This window comes from Vicugna pacos, chromosome 25, assembly GCF_048564905.1.
Source record: "Vicugna pacos chromosome 25, VicPac4, whole genome shotgun sequence".
Classification (NCBI taxonomy): Eukaryota; Metazoa; Chordata; class Mammalia; order Artiodactyla; family Camelidae; genus Vicugna; species Vicugna pacos.
Window position 1 is genome coordinate 24,156,665 of NC_133011.1, and position 23,734 is coordinate 24,180,398.

At 41.1% G+C, this 23,734-nt stretch overlaps 1 protein-coding gene and 2 long non-coding RNA genes across 5 annotated transcripts in view; 2 read left to right on the forward strand and 1 right to left on the reverse strand.

Annotated features, from left to right (window-relative positions):
* The first annotated feature begins 6,218 nt into the window (after positions 1-6,218).
* LOC140689288 (uncharacterized) lies at positions 6,219-8,793 on the forward strand. The gene is made up of 3 exons (XR_012064183.1): positions 6,219-6,295; positions 7,134-7,302; positions 8,490-8,793. It is a non-coding gene; the product is annotated as an uncharacterized lncRNA (long non-coding RNA).
* LOC140689289 (uncharacterized) lies at positions 7,276-9,972 on the reverse strand. 2 transcript variants are annotated; one of them, XR_012064185.1, is made up of 2 exons: positions 9,894-9,972; positions 7,276-7,478 (listed from the first exon to the last, which is right to left on the reverse strand). It is a non-coding gene; the product is annotated as an uncharacterized lncRNA (long non-coding RNA). The 2 variants fall into 2 exon arrangements; XR_012064184.1 differs by having other exon boundaries at positions 9,849-9,930.
* A 21-nt stretch (positions 9,973-9,993) lies between these two features.
* Positions 9,994-23,734, forward strand: part of DEPTOR (DEP domain containing MTOR interacting protein) — a 130,065-nt gene continuing 116,324 nt past the window's right edge. Inside the window, exon 1 of one of the 2 annotated variants that reach the window (XM_006211424.4) lies at positions 9,994-10,127. In XM_006211424.4, coding sequence (XP_006211486.1) covers positions 9,997-10,127 — 131 coding nt within the window. In that variant the 5' untranslated portion in view covers positions 9,994-9,996. Of the gene's footprint in view, positions 10,128-13,280; positions 13,448-23,734 lie in introns of those variants that run through there. The other variant, XM_031691286.2, reaches the window with a different exon arrangement.

Here is a 23,734-nt window from a genome sequence, read left to right on the forward strand (position 1 = left end):
AGGTACGTAGACCCCAGACCGATTGGAACAAGAAAGTTGATGTTGACTTCTGAAATAACTCCAGGGACCTCACTGCCATTCAGTCAAAAGAACTGTGCATGAGCTGATCACACACCCTAAGACTCGCTTCATACTGTCTTTAAAAGCTGTTCCCTGAAAGCCATCAGGGAGTTCAGGACTTCTGAGCACACGCTCCCTATGCTCCTTGCTCAGCCCCATGCTGGGCACCTTGCAGTAAAAGCTATACTGTTCTTCACCCCAACCTGGTATCAGCAGATTGGCTTTGCTGTTCACAAGCAGACTCAAGTTTGGTTTGGTAGCAAGATCACCCAGAGAGGGTGTGACATACAACTAAAAACTGGACTAAAGGTGAAACCTCACCAAATATTTGAGGTGGAAGACTTCAAAGAAATACCTCCCTGGAGGAAAGAAGTGCACATGGTAGAAGAAACAGAACACCCTAGCACAGTGGGAGGTATAGCTCAGTGGTAGGGCGCATGCTTAGCATGCACAAGGTCCTGGTTCAATCCCCAGTACCTCGATTAAAAATAATAAACCTAATTACCTCCCACTCCGAAAGAAAAAAACACAGTAGTGTGTGTCTTGGAAACCACATTACCTTATATTTACTTAAAAATCACTTCAGATAAGGATGTTCTAATTCACAGCAAGATTTATTTCATTCTATGGGAAATGCTGTAGTTTAGATTTTAACTTCACATCCTTTATTAAACTTTTTAGGCTTTGCAGTTAGGATTTTTCCCACTAGATGGTGGTGTTGTTTCATGTTTTACAGAGTAGCCTGCTTTCCCCTTTTCTCCACTGCCTTAAAAAAGAGGAATATTTTTATTTACTGAGTCAGGCACTGAACTGTGTAACCAATATACAATATCTTCTGCGGTCTTTGCAATAATATAAGTCAGAGCATGGCATTCCTCTCTTCAAAATCTGCCAATGGGATTCTGATCACCTTCAGAATAAACCCTGTCGACTCAAAGAAAAATATGCAATGTGAGAGTGTGAATTTCAGTTTTATTCAGGATCTTAATAAGGACTAGCACTTGGGAGATAGCCACTCAGTTAGCTCTGAGGAGGTAGGGGAGAAACCAGTTTGTATATGATTTTTGGCCAGGAAACACGTGCAGTCAAGCATACATCTTGGTAATCGTTTACTGCTAATCACAAAGAACAGATATCTCAAGTTAATGAATTTAGTGCGTTTCTATGTATGGGAAGATGCAAGAATCTGGGGTCATTGAAATTCTTCCTGAGAAATGTATCTACCTACCTAGGGGCCTGCTCATCCAAAGCATAGAATGCCTCCTCTTATATTTCACCCTGGACTCTTTTCAGGGTGCACTGTCATTAGTTAACTACAGTGGGTTATGACTTAACCCATGTGGAACCAGATGATGAGCATTGCTCTGTGTCCTAGGGATCTTTTTTTTTAAGTGGAGGTACTGAGGATTGAACCCAGGACCCCGTGCACGCGAAGCATGTACTCTACCACTGAGCTATCCCCACTGCCACCCCTGTCCTAGGGAATGTTAATTTTTCTGGGTACATAGCCTCCAAATCCGTATCAAGGCTGATAAGACCCATAAGATCTCATACAATCTCCACCCTCACCCAACCCTCCTTCACCCAGGTGCCCCTGCTAGTCTAACTTTATAGGAGGCACTGCTGCCTTGGGGCTCCTTTGTTTTTAAATCAACCTTATTGAGATATAATTTAAGTAAAATAAATTGCATCCATTTAAAGTATATAATTTAAGGATCTGACAAATTTACACACTGGTAAAATCACCACCACAATGAAAATGCAGAACCTTCTTATTACTTAACAATTGGTTCTCACAAGCCAGTGCACACTGGCTCCAGCATGTTACTGATTATAAACCCAACAGATGTTAGAACTATAAAAGCAAAGTGTTATAATTTTGCTTTGAACCATCATGTGTATTTTTTGAATTAAGAGAAAAGAATCACCTTAATATTTTCCCATGTATGTGCCATTTGTTATGCTCTTTATTCTCTCCTAAATTCTGAATTTCCTTCTGGTCTCATTTCCATTCAGCATAAAGTATTTCCTTTTGCATTTCTTACAGTGCAGATTTCCTGGCAACAAATTCTACTGATGTTATTTTATCTCAAAATGCTTTCATTTCACTTACATTCCTGAAGGTCATGTGCATGGAATATAGGACTCTGTTTTTACAGCTTTTTCTTTCAGCCCTTTAACAGCTTATTCCACTGTGTCTGGCCTCCATCATTTCTGATGAAAAGTCCACTTTTCTTGAACAGTTGTTTCTCTAAATGTGGTATGTTGTTTTCCTCTATCTGATTTAAAGATTTCTATTTATCCCACATAAACAAAAGCACGTTGGTGTCCTCAATAATATTTTGCAGTAAAAATGTGTCCTAAAACTAAAATGCTTGAGAACTACTGATTTATACAGTGTCTCCACCGCGGTGGAGTGGAGAGCATTTCTCATGTACAGTAATAGTGATGGCCATGGACTTGCTGCCTGTTTCAATCTTCATTTCTAACTCTTACTGGCTGCGTGACCTTGAGGAAATGTATTTAATTTTGTTTTGCTTTAGTTTCCTTTTATGTAACAGAGATGATAATAATAATCAGGATCCAAAGAGAAAAAAAGGAACACAGTCTAGATATTTAAAGGAGGGGAGAATTTATTATGCCAGATTGTTTTATGGGTGATGGAAGATCTGAAAAGCCCCCCAAAAAAGAGATACTGAAGCAACTGAGAGAGTAGCAAAAGCCAGAAACCTCTAGCATCCCCAGGCCAGAGAGACGAGGGGAAGAAATAGGTTCTGGGTCCTAGGGGACCATGGTCATCTCAGGAACTATCATGGACCTGTCTAGTGGACCTAAAGCCTCAGAGGCAGAGAGACAGGGAGAAATACCCTGACTTCTGCTTTACGTCTGTACTCCAATCTCCCACCAATGCCTCCCATTGGCTGAATCTACCTAGAAACCACAGGACCCAGAAGCCTGGGAAATGCAACCTACAGTTCAGATCCCTCATGAGATGGAGCAGAGCTGGGCAAAGACCTGGGCATTGGAGAGCAAACTGTTGCTAAAGATTAGCACACCATCTCGTCTTATAGGAAGTGTAGGATGAAATGATTTAACATTTGTAAAGCACTTAGAATATTATCTGGCACAAAGTAAGTACTTCACAAGGGTTTGCTTAAAATCAAATAACTAAAGCAAGCATTATCTCCAGCTGTTACACGTGTAATGGTTTTTAAATTGAATTAAAGTTGATGTACAATATTGTATGTTGCAGGTGTACAATACAGTGATTCACAATTTTTAAAGGTTATACTCCATTTATAGTTAGTATAAAACATTGGCTATATTCCCCGTGCTGTACAATATATCCTTGTAGCTTATTTTATATGTAAAAGTTTGTTGTAATATTGCCTTTGTTTCGTTTGTTTTAAATATTAAGACTTCCTTGGTTGACAGTCTGTAGTGTTCTGAGCTTCTTTTTGCTGTCAGAGCCTCTGGTGGAAGAGAACTCTTCCAGCCCTATTATCCAGAAAAACCCTCCAGTGTGCCCACATGTTTATACAGAAACTCAAAGATTTCCTAGGTCTTCTGCTGTGATTGAAAAAGAGAGAGATCACTTCTTTTTAGATGGTATTTTTGACTTGAGAACAATGTAATATTTTCATGTCCTGAGCCACTGAGCACCATGGAAGTACATTTTCTGTGCCTAGAGCTAGGCTGGGTCCTACAAGGGCAGAAGGAAGAGGATGACAACTGGGCCATGCTCATTTATAATCTGAGTAGAGAGAAAGGATATACACCTGTGATATTGTGATTTTTATTAAGAAATATGTTTTGGTCTTCATCCGTGTTAGGGGCCGAGCTCCTAAAACCCTTAGAATTTCCTAAGTGATGAAAGCAATCAAGGTGTATTTGTTATGTTAATGAGGGGACTTTTGGAAAGCCCCTAGGTCACCTAAGGATGAGCGCTGGGCGCTAGTGGATTCAACCCCATGATTAGAGGTTTGGTGCTTTCAGCCCCACCCCTGGCCTCTGGGGAGGGCAGAGGGGCTGGAGATTGAGTTCAGTCCGATGCCTATGACTTAACTGATCCTGCCTGTGTAACAAAAACAAAGTACAGAGAGCCTGGCTTATGCGCCATTTCTGCGAAGATTAACCTGATGCCGTCACTGACCAACAGTGCCCTCTGTGCTTCTGACAGTGGAAATTAAGAATCACAGGTTCTCTATGCTTTGGACAAGCAGGCCCCTTAGATAATTAAATGTGTATCTCAGGAAGAATTTCAATGACCCCAGATTCCTCCATCTTCCCACACAGAGGAAAGTGCTAAGATCACTAGCTTGAGATGCCTGTTTTTCCAAGTACTCTTTTTCCAAGATGTACACTTGACTGCACATACTCCCTAGCCAAAAAAAAAAAAAAAATCACATGTCCACTGGCTTCTCTCTCACCTCTTTGGAACAGCGTCCTCAGAGCTCCTGAGTGGCTGTCTCACAGGCTATCATTCTCAGGAAGACCCTAAATAAAACAAATTCACAGCTCCTTCATTGTGAGGTTTTCCTCCAGTTGACATTAATCTATGAAGCCTCCATTGAAACCCATAAAAGATGGGGTTCAGAGAGCTTCCAGGTCTGTGAGCACATCCACACCAAGAGTACATCCATACTGGAAGAGTGACACCCCAGCTCCATGGGGACAGAAGCTCACCCTGTATATCTCCCCATCTGGCTGTTCATCTGTGTCCTTTATTGTATCCTTTAATAGGCTGGTAAATGTAAGTAAGTTGCTCTGAGTTCTGTGAGCCGCTCTAGCAAATTAATTACATTTGAGGAGGGGGTCTTGGGACTCTCTGATGTACAGCCGATTGGTTAGAAGCTTAAGTAACAACCGGGACTTGAGATTTCCATCTGAAGTGGGGCAGGGTCAGCGGGGAGGGGGTGGGCAGTGTCTTGGGACTGAGCCCTTCACCTGTGGGATTTCCAGGTGGATTGTGTCAGAATTGAGTTTAAATTGTAGGATGCCCAGCTGGTGTCCTGAGCAATGCTTGGTGGTGTTGGGCCGGGGGTGGGGGGACGGCCCCCTCTACATGTTGGAAATTGGTCTCAGACTCTTTTAACCCACTTCCACTAGGAAATCTACTCCATCTGTGCCAACAGAAGTAATTAGACCATGCTAGGCTAACATATAATGGTAACTGAAGAGTATGACCATGTGAGAGGAGTCAGGGCAGGGAGAGCTCCAAGATCCATCATAATTTCCCTTCTTTCGTGCCCCTGATTATCCAGGCCTGCAGTGGGATAAAACTAATACCATGCATAGCACTTCTAAAGCTTTTTCACAGTTTCTCATTCAAGCCTGTGAAGTAGACACGGGCCCCCAACATGCCCAGCAGCGGGGTCTCAGCACCTAGACAGCTGAGATGGTATCACCTGCTGCAAAGCGATGTTGTGAGGCTTAAGTGACGTCTCCCGCAAAGCACAGAAAACTTCAGGGCTGGTCCACGAGAAGCGTGCGATGCTCTGGGATCTGTTGTTTTGGAGATTGTAAGAGTGCCTTCTAAAGCCTCAGGGGCTGGGTTCAGACCCAAACTTCACCATAAATACTCCACTGTAGATGAATTTCCTAGTCCCCTCTGTGTTTCTGTTTCTTCGTCTGAAAAACGGGAAGAAAAAAAGTGGCCCACTCACAGGGTTATTTTGGGGAATAAATGTTTAACACATGTACAACCCTTTGAACATGGCCAGCCACTTAGCAAGAGCTCAATGACCATAACGTATTATTATTCCATTAAAAATTCTCAATCCCATCTAATTCAATGTCCCCTTTAAAAATAATAGACCTTATGTAATGCTCACTTTATTTTCTTGCCATTAAATTCATAGATAACATAAGCTTTCTGTGTGCATTACTTAAAAAAGAAAATCAACATGATGCCCTTATGCTGGAATGTAGGGGAGAAAAAGAAAAGGAAAGTCATGTATAACAAAATAATGTATACTTTAATATTTAAATAACTGTAGTAGAAGGCCTGGTGAAGTCATGATGTTTATTATAACTAATGAACAATTTTAGAATAACAGAATTAAGCCAATATTTAACTGAATATTGCCATCGCTTTTTTTTTTTTCGTATTTGACACTTTACTATTTTGCTTAATATGTTCCTATACAAAAACACACGTAGAATCCATGGGCATGCAATATCTAACAAATGCAGACTGAAGAAGATGCGCTACATTCATGGTACTACACCAATGGTGAGTGAAGCAATTTTATGCAATGATGAAACTTTCTCTGTAACGTTCTGAGCAGAACAAAGTACAATCTTTCCCTTGGTGTACACAGTAATTGCATCCGTGGACAATTCAAGATTATATTAAAATATGCAAAAAAATCTTGTGTTTCTATATAATACTAAATGCAATTAAAGCTCAGGTAACTGAAAACAGGTTTTTCAAACACATGAAGAGCCCACAGGACATACAAAAGACATTTAGGGTTTAAGACAATTCTTTGTGAGCTGTTGTCTCAAGAAAATGAGAATACCTAGCATTCCTACTGTGTGCTCACTGAAAGCCAGTAACAGTCCCAGTAAGGAGACAGGTAACAATCCCTCTCCAACCCCAAATTTCTCCAACGCCTTCTTGGGTGGGAGCCTTTTCCTGTAGGAGATCCACTATCACTTTGTGTCATTGCAAAACAACCCACGAGGTGGCAGCATCTACCAAAGATTTAGTATTTTTGACACCCTTAAACAGCGTCAAGAGCTTATTGGAAGTGAGCAGGGCTGAGACTGGAGGACCTCAAATTTATTTGTAATGTTTTATTTCTGTCACTACAAAAAGATAATAAAAAATATTGAAGATGAATGTGAATGAAGAAGACATGAAAATTTAATTTGTCCCTATCTTTACATGTATTTATTTTCCCAGTGGCTTAATACATTTTATTTTGTTCATTTTTTTTAATTGAAGTATCGTACATTTACAATGTTTCCTTACATTTATTTTTTTAAAGGCAAGTTTCCTTCCTAAAGGGTCAACAGAAAGATCTGGATAGGATATTGCTAAACCCTTCATCTGCTTCCATTCACAGAAAGAAGAAAAATTACAGCAGCTGGAGAATCAAGACTTCCATTAATGGTTACGAATAATGTACATCTTTGAATACCATGAGAATGTGCAGAAAAGAACAACACACCACATGGAGGAGGACAAGAAGAGAGTACAGAGAAGGCGGGGTTTGAGTCCATCTTTAATATCAGGTGGGAATGATACAGGTATATATTAAGAGGCAGTAATGAAAATGATGAATAACATGTTATTAAGCTTCATAGTTGACAGTATTCTTTCATGTATTTTGTTCAGGTTCATCTTCTCACACTGCTGCTCACCCTTAGCCGGAACTAGTCAGGGTGGTCTGCCAGCTGGTGACCATTACCTGTATTGAGAGATAGGAAGACATACAGATATTGAGATAAATTATTTAGAAATGTTGATAGAAATTTGACGATTTTCTATCTGTTGACTATAACAATAAACAATTTGGGCTTGTGCTTTGTATGTTTTTAAATTTCATTTTTACTGCATTTTACCAAAGTATCAGTCTTCAATGGGTTGAAAACACATGTACTCATGTGCGCACATGCACACGCACACACATCTGATCCTTGTCTACCAAAAGCTGGAGGAGCACTGGCCTCAGAGCACCAAACAGCCAGGAAGCACCCGGCAGGTGAGCCGGGAGAGCTGGGGGAGTGGGCGCATATTTCACAGTTTTCACCTGTGACAAGTGAGCTCATAAGGTTTTATTTAATCCTCCCAACAACCCAGGGGAATTGGTGGTATGATTTTGACTTTACAAAGGAGGGCAAAAATTTCAGAGAAGATAATGAATTTGCCCCACTAAAACCAGGAGCCAGGATCTGTTGGAATTTTCAGCCGTTCTGAGATCCTCTTGGATAAGTCACCACGTCAGCGCCCTTCTCTCATCTATCAATACCTCTAGATCACACTTTATTCTGGGACCAGTTGCTCCAGAGCTCACAGTTCTGGCATTGGTGCATACAAGTCCTCAGCAGGCAGTTCACTAATCTTTCCCTAAGTCTGGAAAAAGAGTCTGTCTTCTAACCCAACGGAGCATGGTCAAAAGAAAGGTTAAAACAATAACAGCACGCCAGCTCCCCATTTCCTGCCTGTTCACATCTACACCCACCCACACACAAAACCTTCTCATCAAGCATGAAAAATAAATTCTGTTCTCTCTCACTGGAGTAGTAGTGGTTATCAGGTATGTTCCTGACTTGACTTTTTCCCCCTTATGTTAAAGTGATTTTTTATCTTATTTTTTATTATAAGCTTTTATAACAAGTTTTTGTCATTAACTTTTTATCAGAAACTATTAAACAATGAAGTATTTTACAAGAAAGTATTTTTCTCGTTTACTTTTCAGATAAAGCTGCATGAATTCAAATGAAAACACGACTGGATTTAAAGGGAGAAGAACCAGAAGACAATCATATAGTGATATGATTTACAGTATGTAGCTAGAGCTTTTGTATGAAACTAAATGTTGATCGAACAATGGATAACTAGGAATATGTAACTTCTTTTCCATTCTACACTCTCATTATAAAACCAAAATGGGTATAAAGCTGCACTTTACTTTATTTTGAAGGCCCCCTAATAATCAAAAATTAATTAGAGATAACTTGAGAAAAAGTGTTTTATCTAGCATTAAAAACTCATAATGGAAAGTGTCTGGAAAAAATTTCTTCTCCTTTTACCCCTTCTTCCTCTTCTTAAAAGCAGTAACGATAATAAAAGAGAACAGCCATTGAACACATATCATGTACTTAGAAACTTCACCTAATGTTATTTTATTTAAGCTACACAGCATCCCTATAAGGTAGGAATTATTCCTAGTTTATCAACAGGAAATTCAGGCTCAGAGACATTAAGCAACTAGTACCAGGTTGCAAATTTTGTAAATAACAGACTCAGGATAGACCTGAGTGTTTGAGCGTGATGCCCAGGAAAACTCTTGACATTCTGTGTAATGATTATAGAATTAAAACACGAGCAACAGCTAGCTGTTAATCTCGTTAACTCTGGGAACTCTGTTTCTGTTAAGTGATTCTCATACTTCATGCAGAATGAGGGTCAATTTACCTCATCTCTGCAAGCCTGCTTCCTGACGTAAAAGGACAATACTCATTTTATGATTTGTTGCAATTAAACAAGGTAACTACTACCTGAAGCTTTAATGCAGCAGATGTCAACAAGTGGTAGCCACAATCATTTTTATTGTGTAAAGGTAGAAACGGGATTAAACATATTTAGTCGGGAAATTATAGATGTGGATCCCAGGTCTGTGTGATTCCCAGGCCAGCATTCTTTATTGATTACACTATAAGGTAAGCAAGCTGTCTTTGGTAAAACGGTTGGACGAGAAGAAGGCTTAATTTCTTCAAGCCCTGCAGTGACATCGTTTATTATTCACTATTCAGCTATATTATTTTTACTCTCTGGCACTTTGGGGCATAGACAGTATAATAAAAATGCCTCCACAGTTGTCCAGTAATCTCCCCGCCTGTCCCCGGCATCCCACAGCATGACATGAGCTCTGTGGGTAAAGTAAAGGGCGCTCAAGGAATTCGACCTCAACCAGCACAATTAGCTCAGAACCGGCGCCCGGCCCAGCTGTTGCTATTTTCCTCCCTAGGCCCCGCCCCCGACCACGCGGGGCTCCAGCCACGCCCCCAAGCTGGAGCTCTTGGGGCGGACTCGCGGAGAGCCTCAGCCTACTCACAGGGATTCCCTCTCCAGCCAATCGCGTCCGAGCTACTGGACTGACCCTAACAAAGATGGCGGGGGAGGCCTCAGTGAGGGCAGACTGATTTTTAACACCCGAACCCGCGGCGGACCGCGGAGACAGTGGTAGCGGCGCGGCCCCGACCATGGAGGAGGGCAGCAGCGCTGGCAGCGGTGGCAGCGGTGGCAGCGACAGCAGTACCAGCGGCAGTGGCGGCGCGCAGCAAAGGGAGCTGGAGCGCATGGCTGAGGTCCTGGTCACCGGGGAGCAGTTACGGTAAGACGAGGGGCAGTGCCAGGGGGCTCGAGTGGCACTGCCAGCCCGTGTCCGCAGCAGTGCCGCGCGCACGCGCGCGGGGACTCGTGGCTCGCGACTCGCGCGGGGCTCAGGGACGCCTGCGGATGCGTGGACCGTCCGCGCCGTGCCGCGGCTTAGCTGCTGCAGCCCGGCGCCCTGCGGACTCTGGACTGGCGCGGGGCTCCCGAGGCGGACGCGGGCGAGCGCGTGGTGCGTGCTGCGCCCTCGCCCCGCTGCTGCAGCCCTGCGCCCCGCGGACGCGCTGCTGTCGACCCCGCGCGCCTCTTCTGCCCGCCAGGCACCCGGGCGCTGACAGGCCTGCCGGCTGACAGCCTACTGTTAGTCCGCCCAGAGGGCGAGAGGGGCTGTGAGGGGCCCCAACCCCTTTACTCTTAGATAAAAGGAGCCAGCCCAACGATCACCTTCACTTAGATTTTCCTTTTTGCTGGCAAATTTTGCTTCAATATCCTGAGCCCTCAGTGTTTTCATCTGTAAAATGGAGCTGATCAAGGCGACTCCCTTGAAGGGTTGTCGTGGGGGTTGCTGAACTGAGAACATTTCTGACACTCTACCTATCACTTAATTGGCACATTAGCATCAATCATCATTTGGATCCGCAAGGGGGCGTGGAGGCACCTTGTCCCGCTGCCCTGCAGCTGTGCCAACTCCCCCAGCGCGCATATTCTGGGGAGCAGAGCCCATCCGCCCCAGGCTACTGCAAGAATTGGGGTTTGACGTGTCTCACTGCGTCCAGGACAGGCAGCGACCCCCAAATTCCCCCCCCCCCAATCATTCCTGTCCCATCGTGGTCCCTCCTGGATTCATGTTTGGGAATTGTATTAATGGTCTGACCGGTTCTGCAACTGACCGTCTTATGGTCATAAATCAGTTCGCCAGGGGGAAAAACCCTTGGCTCTCCAGGGTTTGAATCACAACTTGCATGCCGGCCCCTGGCCGCTTCAGAACGGCTAGCATGCCTTTTCCTTCTAGTTCTTGGCCTGAATCTCCAGGGTCATTTTGGTTTCTAAAATGCTGTTTCAGGACCCGAAGGAGGAAGACTCTTGCAAAGGATCCTTTAGGATCCCTAAAGGTTTGGTAACCACCCTGCTTGCTGCCCTTAGATTGAGAAAGTAAATATTGGATTGAGTTTAACGTTACAAAAGGGAATTTGCACGTTTCTATTCCTTGATGATTTTTTAAATGTATAGTCGAAATTAAAGGAAATAAAAACTTGTTTTCCATCAAGAGATTTTTTTTAACTGAAAAAAATCAAAATAAAGCTTTTCTAATTCAATCTAAAACTTTTAAATAATTTATTTGCTCCTTACTGTGTCATCTTTTTCAAAATCCTCAATTGAATATTTTCATTCCCTTTAAAATAATAAATTTCATGGTGCCTTTCTTTGTCCAGCAAGCACTTTCTCCTTCAGGATACTTAAATGCCCCTTCCCTGGGGGTCCCCAGAGTACTTGCTCCGACCCTCTTTCCTGGCATCCCTCTGCACTGCGCTTAGTGCGATGGTGAGAAGATAGGGTAGACAGACTTGGGTTTGAATTTCTGCTCAGCCACTTTGTTGTGAGTCAACATTAAGTTGTTTTGAGGAGGACATTAAAGTCAGAGTGAACTCAGGTTTGCTACTTACTAGTGTGGCACCTTGGACAAGCTACTTAACTAAGTATGATTGGTTAGTAATGGAACCTACCTCATAGTTTTGTGATGAGGATTAAATAGATGAGTTAGTGCTCAGGACAGTGCCTGGTATACAGTAAACACCACATCAGCCTTAGCTACTTCAGTTTTGTGACTTTGGGCAAGTTAATTCACTTCTCTGAGCCTCTGTTTCCTCATCTATAGAAAGGCAATGAAGATGAGCACTTTATAGGGTTGTTGTGAGGGTCCCCCCCTCTCCGGGGTTCAGGTATTAATGAGCATTCAATAAATGGTTGTTGGAATTAATTAGTATTACTGGTCTCTGTGTGTCACCACACCTGACTTCCAGCTGAGCAAGGTTGAGCAGTAAGGATGGGTTGATGGTTAAGAACCCAGGCTGCCTGGGTTCTTATTCTGCATCTGCCATTTATTAGTCCTGTGACTTTGGGACAGTTTACTTAACTTCTCTGTGCCTCAGTTCCACTTCTCTTGCAGGAATTTTGTGAGGATTAAATGAGGAGATGCTACATGTAAAAGGCTTAGTAAACTTTAATTTTATTTTGGAAAATTGTAATGATTGCTTTTTAAAAATCTCAACCATCTTAGTGCTGTGTTGAGCATATAGCAATTACTCAAATATTTGAATGACTAGTGTATGTAATTAAAAAAATGGTTGTAAATACAGAAAATATAATACTAGAATTTAGGGATTTAAGTGGCCATATACAGCCCTGGCTTCCTAGTTGCTGGAGGAACCTCTTATAAAGGAGTGGGGGTGCAGTCCTTGCTGTCACTGTCACAACGTGTTTTCACATCCCTTGCAGCTCTCTCAAGGCTGATTGTGGCTTTGTGATGTCCCGGTCTCCTGCCTGTAAGTGACACACACACACACACACACACACTCTCACACACTCACACAATTTCTCTCTGCCTTCTCTTTCTTTTCTACTACTTTCTGGGTCATCAAAGATGAGGCAGATGAAGGTGATGAGAAAAAGAGAAACCAGGATTGGGATTTAAAATACAAAATTTGGCTTCTGGGTCCATCTCTTTGAATTTTACTTATAATATTTATTTACCTATGTATATATGGATGTTGTATATATGGATGTATGTATGTATTTTTAACTACATTTGCTAGGGTGAGTCAGTTAGCCACTCTGGGTCTCAGTGCCCGTACCTGCAGAATGAGAATAATAATATCCTCCCATGTAAGATTTGTGGTGTTGGATCAAATGGGGTATGACATGGGAAGAAACTTGGTCAAATAAATCAATAAACCAAAAGTAATTGTTGTTAACTGATTATTATAAGCTCCAGATGGGAAATTGAGGGCTGGCTTCACAATCCTGGCACTTTGGTGAGGGCAGCTGGTTGCATAAGGATATGAAATTGAGTAACAGATTTAAAACATCTCCTGCTTCCTCTTCCAGCCTGACTGCAGGGTCCTTTTCCTAATCTCTTTCTGCTTCCCCTTGTCATAAGGGATTTCACTTCCTTGCCCAATGTTTTGTGTGGTTTTGCATCTTAAAAGTGCATTTGGATACCACTTCACACCCCCAGGATGGCTATCATCGAAAAGACAGATAACAACAAGTGTGGACAGGGATGTGGGGAAGTTGGAACCCTTCTATACTGCTGATGGAAAGGTAAAATGATTCAGTGCTTTGTTTCTTCTTTTTTTTTTTTTTAATAGAATTACTATTTTTTTTAAAGAGGGAAGTAATTAGGTTTATTTATTTATTTATTTACTTACTTATTTTTTTCAATAGAAGTACTGAGGACTGAATCCAGGACCTCGTGCATGCTAAGCGTGCACTCTACCACTGAGCTGTACCCTCCCCCAGTGCAGCCACTTTGGAAGGCATGCTGGCATTTCCTCAAAGACTAAACATAGAATTACCATATGACCCAGTCATTTTACTCCTGGGTGTGAATGTATATTCAAGAGAAATGAAAACATATGTCCGCATAAAAATGTGTACACAGATTTTCAGAGCAGCATTTTTTCATTATAGCCAAAAACAGAAGAAACCACTCAAATGTCCATCATCTGATGAATGGATAAGTAATATGTGGTGTATCTGCTTCAGGAAGTATTATTCAGCAATAAAAAGGAGTCAGATATGGATATATGCTACAACATGGCTGAATCTTGAAAACGTTTTGCTAAGTGAGAGGAGACAGACATGAAAGGACACATACTGTACGATTCTGTTTGTATAAGATGTCCAGAACACGCAGATCTGGAAGGATAGAAGGTGGTTGCCAGAAGCAGTAGGGAGGGGGAATGGAGAGTGATTGCCAGTGGGTATAGTTTCCTTTGGGGCTGATGAGAATGTTCTAAACTTGATTGTGGTGATGATTTCATAACTCTGTGGATATGCTTAAAACCATTGAATTATACACATTAAGTGGATGAATTGTATATGTGATTTATATCTCAAGAAAACTATTACAAAAATGCATTTGTGTGACATAAGAGTGATGGAAAACAAAATATTCAAAATTTTAAAATAATTTTTTTTGCTTCCTTTTTGGATTAGCCAAAGAATGCAATGATATTTATCATTAACTCAATGACGCATTACTGCCACACCAGATGGGACTGACATTTTACATGTATCTTTTTATAGTATTATTCTTGATATAAAACAGAGAAAATATGCCTTCAATAGTCAAGGAAATTGTCTCAGAACATCCCTAATGTGAAGGTAATTCACCATGTATAAATCACTCATATTAGTGGGGTTTGGTAGTATGACTTTTCACTAGTTATTTTTATGTTTTATATATAAATCTTTTATTTTGAAATTTGCCATGCAGTCATAACTATGACACTCTAATTATAATATCCAGAATCCACCTTATACTTCTTCTGTAGGCTAATCTCAGAAATACTTAGCAAAAGGTGGTTTGTAATGAGCATTTAAATAAAGAAGGCAAGAATATCACTATTTTCTCTATGGGAATGGTAGATATGATAATAGTAACAATCACAATGATATGGTGTTTATTACCTGCCAAGGACTGTTCCAAGTGCTTATATAGAGTTACTAAATATACATTAATATATGTTATCAAAAAATATATATATATATATACATGACTTTAAGCTTTATAGCGATGCTATGTAGAAGATACACTTAATATCTCCATTTTACAGGTGAGAAGACTAAGGAACAGAGAATGTGAGCTAACTGGCTATAGACGATTCAGCCAGAAAGTTGTAGAACTGAGAGTTCTTGCTCTTAAGCAGGATGCTAGATTTACCTGTGATTTAACTGTGTCTTCAATGAGTAACTTAGAGAGTGAAGAAGTGTCACGATTAGGCAAATTTAAAGCAGAATCATGTGTACAAAGCCACATTCTGGTGTGATAACTTTCACAAATGAGTAGACAAATGATTTTTCCTTTCTGTTGGGAAAAATCTAATTTATTTCTAGAAGTGTTTATGTTTTGTTAAGATAGAATGGTCACTTTCTCCACTATTAAACTCAGTCCTTCCTGCCATGTGGGTTTTGAAAACTTAATTTGAACCCCCTTCATTCTGAATTTGTAATCACTTATTGGGAAGATAAATAGCACTGTTTTGGCAGCTGTGAGGATGGCAGTGGGGTGGGGAGGAGAATTAAGACTGTAATGAGGAATGTTTAATTAAGAGAGACAACGTTTCAAGCTGTTCAGTTATGCTCATCTACCTAGACTAAAGATGCTAATTACGATGGTCTCACCCAATCACTAAAGCTGGTTCCCTAAAAGCAATTTACTAGGCAGTGAGTTTTAGCTAAGTCATGGGAAACTGCAGTTCTTTCAAATTGTTTGATGTATTTGCCTTTTTGCTACAACGCACTGCCTTTCCAGACTCTTACAGCCTTGCTATTGCCTTTTTCATAAAAACTCATTAAATCTAATATTGAGTTGCTTTTCTGAATTTGCTTTGGTAATGTTAAGGCAGCATGCAGATAAAAGGTAAAAATCAACTCATTGAACCAAAGGCCAATGTAAAATAAAGTAAACAGGAGATACGGAGTTTTAGAGATACCGAGTAGAACAGGGAGAAATACAGTTGACCCTTGAACAGTGTCGGGGTTCGGGCACTCATACTCTGCACATAAGGAAATCTGAGTATGACTTTATAGTCAGACTTGTTCCTCTGTGTCCCCTGTTCCCCATCCATGGATTCAGCCAGTCATGACTTGGGGCAGTACTGTAGTTTTATATTGAGAAAAATCCAGGTATAGGCAGACCTGAGCAGTTCAAACCCCTGTTGTTCAAGAGTGAACTGTAGTCTGTTTTTAATCACAATTTGAACTTGAGGAAACTTAACGTTGACCTAGAGCGTGTCTTAGGGGGTCGCCCCTACTGGTGGCCATTAATATGGAAGTTGAGCTCTACGGGACACTGTAGCTGAAGGGAATGGCAGGAAAGCTACTGCCCAGGTGCTGCGACTGAAATGTAGGGACCCAAACGGAAGGAATATGCTTTTATTCTTCTAAACAGAGAGGACATCCCTGCATCAGGAAATTACTCCCTGTTCCGGTAAAAATGGGGATACTTTAGGGAATGGAGAGTCACTGCATTTAGAGTCAGTACAGAGGAGCCTAGTGTAGGGTGTTGAGTTGCCTTTGAATCAGAGGCTCTTCCCATATACAGATCTTGTTTCTATGAACATCTTTTTCTGCTTCACAAATCGGATGTGAGGGCAGTGAGCACCACCCTGGCACATAGCATTCTTGGTAAAGACTCCTTTCTTCCCTGGAGAGAAAGACTGTAACTGCTTTGTCACTTGCAAAAACCATCATGCAAATAGAAGATGCATAGTAAGTGCTCAGTAAGTGATTGTGGAATTATTTTGTACCCTTATGTGCTTATCTTTATGTAAACCTGTTTTTGAAATGACTGCAGTGTTCATTGCTTATGATAATGTTTGTGGTTACTTTTCTAAAAGACCAGTGCTCATGCTTAGGTTGTAGCTTCTTTCAGCTTTGGAATCAATAAGCCTGAAAATGAGGTAAATAAATACACCTCCACAAAAAGAATGTGGGGGTGACGCATGCTTATTCTCCTCTCCTGTTATTTCTAGTATTTATTTGCATCAGTGACTCACTTCCCTTTATCAGGTGGTGGCTCTTAAATGGTTGGAGTCTGTGAGTTCAGTGATTAGAAAAAGACAAAGGAAACAGTCATTAACCCTCTTTCTACGCAGTAAGACATCACACTTTTCTATGTTCCTCATTATCTTCCAAGGAGAAGTGGGTTCCAGATCTGAGCTCCTCCCCCAGTCTTATCAGCTTGGTAACCAAACTTGGAAGCTTATGTCAGTGACTTTTTATGGACTGTTAGATCCTGGAGGAACACAGTGGAGACAGAGAGCAGGCAGAGAGCTTAGTGGATCAGACAGCTTGCTTGCAAGCAGCTGTTCCCCGGGGCAGTGCCCGCAGGGGCAACAGGAGCTATTTTGATCTGGGCTGGCTGGGATGCATCCCTATTGGAAGGATTCAGAGAGAGCAGTAATTTACTCGGGTCTGCACAAAGAATCACTTTTCTGTAGCTTTTTTTAAACACCTTTAAGGTTGAATGGGAGAGGCGAGATGGAGAGAGAAAACACCTGGGAGTGTGGGACAGGATGTCCTTTCATGTGTGCAGCTTTCTGATAACAGCTGTTGCTCGGGTGTGACAAGAGGGGGTAAATACCAGGGCATCCAGCTCCAGGGAAGCCTGTGGCAGCTGCGGAGGAGGAGGGAGTGAGGAGCCAGTGTCATCAGGGGAAGGCTCGACTCTTCCCACTCATAACCTTGAGCTGCTTCTTGTGGTTTTGTTGGCGGCAGTGCCTGTTTGTTTTAATCCTGATAACACTGTCTCCCTGCAATACTTGTACCTACAGGTTTCTGATTCTGATATTTACCCAGGGGTTCCTTTTATTGAGGCAAGCTGTGGCCCAGCGCCCACTCAGGTCTGGGCCTTATTTAGATCCCCCAGCTCTGTGAGGCTCTCCTTTGGGTCGTGAAACTATTACAGCTACAAAGCGCTGAACTTTGTGCTTTGTGGCCAGTCAGATGGGACTCAGGACCAGTCCTAGTACAGAATGCTCAGTAGCTTCTCTGATCTTGACTTAAAGTGTGAGAAACAAATGAACATTCTTAGGTGGGGGTATAGCTCAGTGGCAGAGTGTGTGCTTAGCATGCATGAGGTCCTGGGTTTGATTCCTAGTACCTTGATCAAAAAAAAAATTTTTTTTAAATAAGTAGATAAACCTAATTACCTCCTCCTTCCAAAAAAAAAAAAAAAGCTTAAAACAGCGTGAGAAAAATTTTTTTGAAAAGCAAGATTTTAAAAAAGAAAGAATGAACCTTCCCTTATTAAGAGAGAAAGCCTCATTCCATGCTGGGGCTATCCTAGTTTCATTATGTTTAGGTTCGTCCCTGTATTTTTATTATGTGTGAAGTTTGGCCATTTTTTTAATATGTTATAAAATTCTGAAGGAATACACTGTGAGTGTTATGCCCACACAAAAAAAAAAAAAAAGAAAAGAAGAAAAAAAAAAGAATGGTTGGAAACGGGGTGGTGTGGAGATACATAATTAGGTGCTGGTTTAAGAACAACCAGTATATAAAAGTGCAAATTTACAAGACAGATATATTAAGAAAGAATTGTTGTTTTCCATCTTAAAAAAGGATTTAGTACATTTTCTATTGAGGATCCTGGGTTACTTTTCTGTTTAAAATGCAATTCTCTTTATAAGATTTGCACACTGTTTTGAGGCATATGTTTTGAGTCCAGTAAAGTGTGAATTTCTTGGACTGTGGAAGGTACTGTTCTGTTTCCCGATTCCTCTCCTCTTCCCCAGCAGGAGAGGAGACTAGGGTAAACTTGGATCCTATTTTCATTGATTTTTTTTTTTTTAAGTTCTACTTACCTTTATTCTTTAACTTTTCCATAAATGAAAGTGACTTTCACAGAATGTATTCACTGCAAAAGGCCAGGGTTTATTCCCTGTGGTATTATGAGTGTGTTTTACACCGAGGTGCCAAGAGCGCCTTATGTCATCTCTAGCTAAGCTATAATAAGGTTGATAAAATAAGACTTTGCCAAAGCTCCTACTTGCACTGTTTTCTTCTTAAAAACTGACAACAAAAATCAGTTTAGAGATGAGGTTTTATAACAGTTATCTGACACATAACCATGATTCATTTTCCTTTACATTTGTTAGAATTTTTTAATGACTATTTTGTAGAATCTGATGGTCAAACATAACAGTGGGTATAACTGTCTTCCTGAGAGAGGATGATGGACCTTGGTTGCCAAGATAAAGTACACTCACATCTTCTACCATACTCATAAGAGCCAAAAGTTACCACAGTATTTAAGGACATTCAAATATAAGGAACAAGAGTGAACTAGAGCTTTTTCCTCCAGCATTTTATTCTGAAAATTTTTAAACATACAGAAGAGTTTAAAGAATTCTACAGTGAACACCCCTGACATATATCCATCACTTAGATTACACAAATGACATTTAACATGCTTGCTTTATCACATACCTATCTTTCTGTCCCTCCTTCTGTCCAACCATCAATTCATCTTATTTTTTCAGGATTTCAGAATAAGTCACAGACGACAATAAACCTCCTAAAACCTTCAGCATGAAATTTACTAGCTTACACGCACTGTTTATTCATGGTTCTTTTTTTTTTTCTTAAGAAATAAAACTTATGTACAACGAAATGCACCTTTGGATGAATGTTGACTAAAATATACGTCTGTGAAACCCAAACCCCTCTCCAGATATCTTTGAATGCTTCTGACTACGAGAAAACAGAAAATCAACTTAAACAATGTATTGACCCCCGACTGGAAATCCAGAAGGTGTGATGCCTTGAGGCTTAATTCATTCTCTGTAGTTCTGTTGGTTCTCTTCTGTAGCTCCTTCATGTGTCAGCTCTTTCTTCGGTTGGCTTCATCCTTAAGCCAGTGGAACTTCAGGCCGCACGTTGGCTCATAATAATTAATGTCCAGGGGGAAGAGAGGGAACATTTCCAGCCAGGATACCAAACACAGTTCCCGAAGTTCACCCTGATTGGACAGACTGCTTAGGTCACATGCTTGCTCAGGAGCCAATGAGATTGTAGCCAGGGGAGTGGATGCCACCAGCCAACCAGGCATCTCTCCACCAACACACACACACACACACACACACACACACACTGTTTCTCTTTCGAGGGTCACTTCACAGTTCATGAACAACCTTTTAATACTTCTGGGAATATTTTTGCTTGCTTGTATAATTTTCTATAACTTTGAGAAAGGGAAAAAAGCTACTGGTATAGGTTGTTTTGATAAAGAGAGTAGTTTAACATGTCAGAAAATACTCCAGTAAAAACACAAAACTTTAATTTTACAAGAATTTCTTTGAATAGCTGGTTTCAGGTGGGTGCTACCATTTCGTCACTTGCTCAGCTCGTATTTATTGAGTGCCTGTTAAATGTCAGGTGTTACACCACTTGCTATGAGAGATGGGAAGTGAAACAAGAGAAACTCCTTACCCTTGAGGAGCTCAAACTATAACCTGTCTAGTCTTGAGTATGTGCACAAGACAGAATTGATGATATAGAACCACGTTATACTAGAGACAGGCATTCTATTTATCAGTAAAAAAAAAAGACCTAAAAGCTGGGAGAAATGGTCATGTGTTTTACCAGTGGTACCAGTTATCTTCTTTAAGTCACTCTAGCGTTCATTTTTAAATGTTACACGTTTTATTGGCAAGAGAGCACAAAATCATATTTTTCCCATCTAAGAGAGAGAAATGACTTTAACAAATAGGATACTTACCAGTTGATAATGTGTGCCTACATAATTATATTTCCTCTGAAATAATACTGTGTCCTTAGAATTACGATCCTCTACTGTAGGATTGTCCTTGGTGGAGCCGTTACTTCCCCTTCCTTTCCAGAACTCTGTGGAAGTGCGGCAAAGCTGAAGGGAAGGTTGGATTTTACTTTTCAAGGCCAAAAGCTGTTTCAACAGCAGGATGAAGGGCCCTGCTTCCCTGCCACATCCATGCAGGATCCCTCTCAGTGTCTCGTCACTAGTTCTATAAATAATCCGAAACCCCGTCAAGATGCCAGACACTGGGTTAGGTGCTGGGGGCAAGAGGAGGACCTTTGTGCCCCGGACTTCCCTCCGTGGTCACTTTCATCTGTCAGTTTCAAGCACACTTTGGCCTCCTGTGGATTGCATGTTATTTTCACTTTCACGGTTCAAGATTTCCAAACCGTAAAATGAGCCAAGTGCAAAATAATAAAAAGAATATTCATCTTAAGATAGCATTTCTGGACTTAAAGTGAGAGTCCTTTGTTTGTTCGTTTGTATTTTGTCCTGAAGCATAACTAATTTTCATGAAGGGGTGGATACCTTAGGAGAGTGGGACTTGCAAGGAAGCCAGGGTGGGGAAGGGTGGCTAGCATACATTACATGAATCTCATGTCTTGTATATTTTGTATAATAAATTTATTTTACAATTTGGGCAGACAATATAATTCAATAAATTCATATGTTCATAATTAAGGATAATGTAATAAATACAAAAATTGAGAGACATTGAAAATAAATGATTGAAAATCTAAGGATGGGAGAATGTTGAAGATGCAGAGAAGGACACTTAGAAATGGAAGCTGTACTTCTAGCATAAGGGAAGGTGGCTGCCTCAAACTCCTGCAGGGTAAGAGGGTGCAGTGACAAAAGGGAGACCCAGGACAACAGATGTGAATCTGAGGGGTGATAAACAGCCCACATCACAGGAAACCTGGCCAGAAGTGGGCCTGCAGTGTCTGGGTTCCTCTGAATGTGGAACTCTTCCCTGACAAGCTTGGGGCAGTAGTTTGGTACAGAACAAAGGTCTTCTCATAACCTGTAGAGAAATTTGGTACAAAAGAGTTGGAGATGCTGGTAATCATTGTGGAGGAGAGCGACCAAGGTGTGTGTTTTTATATGTGGGTCATAAAGAGAGGGAGAGTTGCACACTTCAGTCATTTACTACACAACAGTCTAGCAAAATGTCAAGTCCTGTTCTGTGCATTTACATCTATATTGTTTTATGGAATCCGGATGATAATTCTATTATCCCAGTTTTAAAATGGAAGAAACTAAGGCATGAGCAATTTGACCAAGGTCACGTAGGTAATAAAGTGTGGGAGCTTGGTCTTGAATCCAAGCCTCTCTGAGTTCCTACAAGGCGCAAACAACTATAGAAGTAACTCGGTAAAATATTAAGAAGTAAGGTCCATCCTTCTTGCCTTCAAGTCACAGCCTAAGCCAGGTTAGAGACAGGACAAAGGCATGTGCATGTAAGTAATATGTAAGGGCAGCAAATAAAGGGCAATAGAGAGAGTGGTTGAAACAGTAGAGGGGAGTTCTTGGCTTATGTAACGTTAAGTTTCAGAGATCAGTGGACTTCACGTGAGGATTCTGGGTCTATTTCTCTTAAGTCATCTTGGTTCTCCCCTTCTCTGTGCATTAACTTTGCTGTCATGAAAGCTTCCTTTGTATTTATATGATGGCCATTGGCACCAATCAATATTGAAGAAAGAGGATTGGTTGCCATCAACCATCAACAAAATCTTGAGCTTTGGTATTTTAGGACCATCTTAACTTACAAACTCATAAGATTTTAAAGCAGAGAAAAGTCCTTCACTGGTTGTCTTAGGCTTACCCATCTACAATGTCATGACAAGAAGGATGGTATTATCCTGACTGCCTTAGATCAAGCAAGACCCCCTTCCCCTTGGGGACAGAGATGGGACCATAGCTGCTATCCTATGGAGAAGGGTTCATTGAGTGTTGGGGAGATAAGCCCAGTGTCCTCCACAAAAGGTAGTTTGGGATCATTGATGAGAAAGCAGTGAAAAAAATTGCACAGGTTATGACATAAAAAATTTTAGAAGAAATAACTTAAAGTTGAGAGGGGGAAGCTTGTACAAAGGAGAAGAAAGTGCTCACAGAAAAGCCTCAAGAAAGGTACAACTTGGGAAAGTTTAGGAGACATTGGCATACATCCTGGACCGTACTGCTTTCGAAGTAATTTTCTCTGTAAACCTCCCCATCTTGATCACCTGCTCATCATCCATGTGCTCCCTCCTCCCCCTCCCCCTCTCACCACCCTCTGAATTGGAAGATGTGCCTCTGGTGTTCAGTATCTGCTCAATAAGAGACGTAAAAGAAAACTCTCAACATATGACTGACATGGCATGTGGCTCAGGTTCAAGTTGCAAAGAATGATTTTTGCATCCCTTGGGTTTTGATGACTTTCCAAGTAGCACTTCCACCCAGAAGGACTCTCAGCCAAAGTTGTATAAAAGTTATCTCTTTGTTTAAGCAAAGCTACTTTAGGAATAATTAAGATGCAGACTTTCTGGGAAAGTTGCAAAATGTTCTTCACTTACGTAACTCAAAAGAAAAGTCTTTCAGGTCGTGTGTTTCAATATATTTTGTCAATGTTTTCCCTCTTTTCTCCAGAAACTGGGAATAGGAACTACCTTTGATTATCAAGAAGGCAGGTTTTTTGCCACTTTGTGTAAGATTTAAGTCTATATCTCATTGCACCATTGCATTGACTTTGCAATAGTGATTTTGATTGATTTTACAATAGCGGCATTGATTTTTGTACTGCAACTACTGTAAAGCTAACTAATAGGAATAAATCCAAATTTCCTTGTTCTTATGGTTTTATTCTTGGATAATCCTGCATGAGTTTAGCCTTTCATTTTTCAAAATGGGTGGCATGTGTACAAATGCAGTAAACCTTTTGTCCTCAAGTTCTGACAAGGAACTGTGAAATAAAATTGTGATTTCTCTTATGCCTGTGTTGGCTGCAAAAGAGAGAAGCTCCAGTGAAACCCATTGACAAGTATCCACGAAGTCTAAGAAGCTGGGCT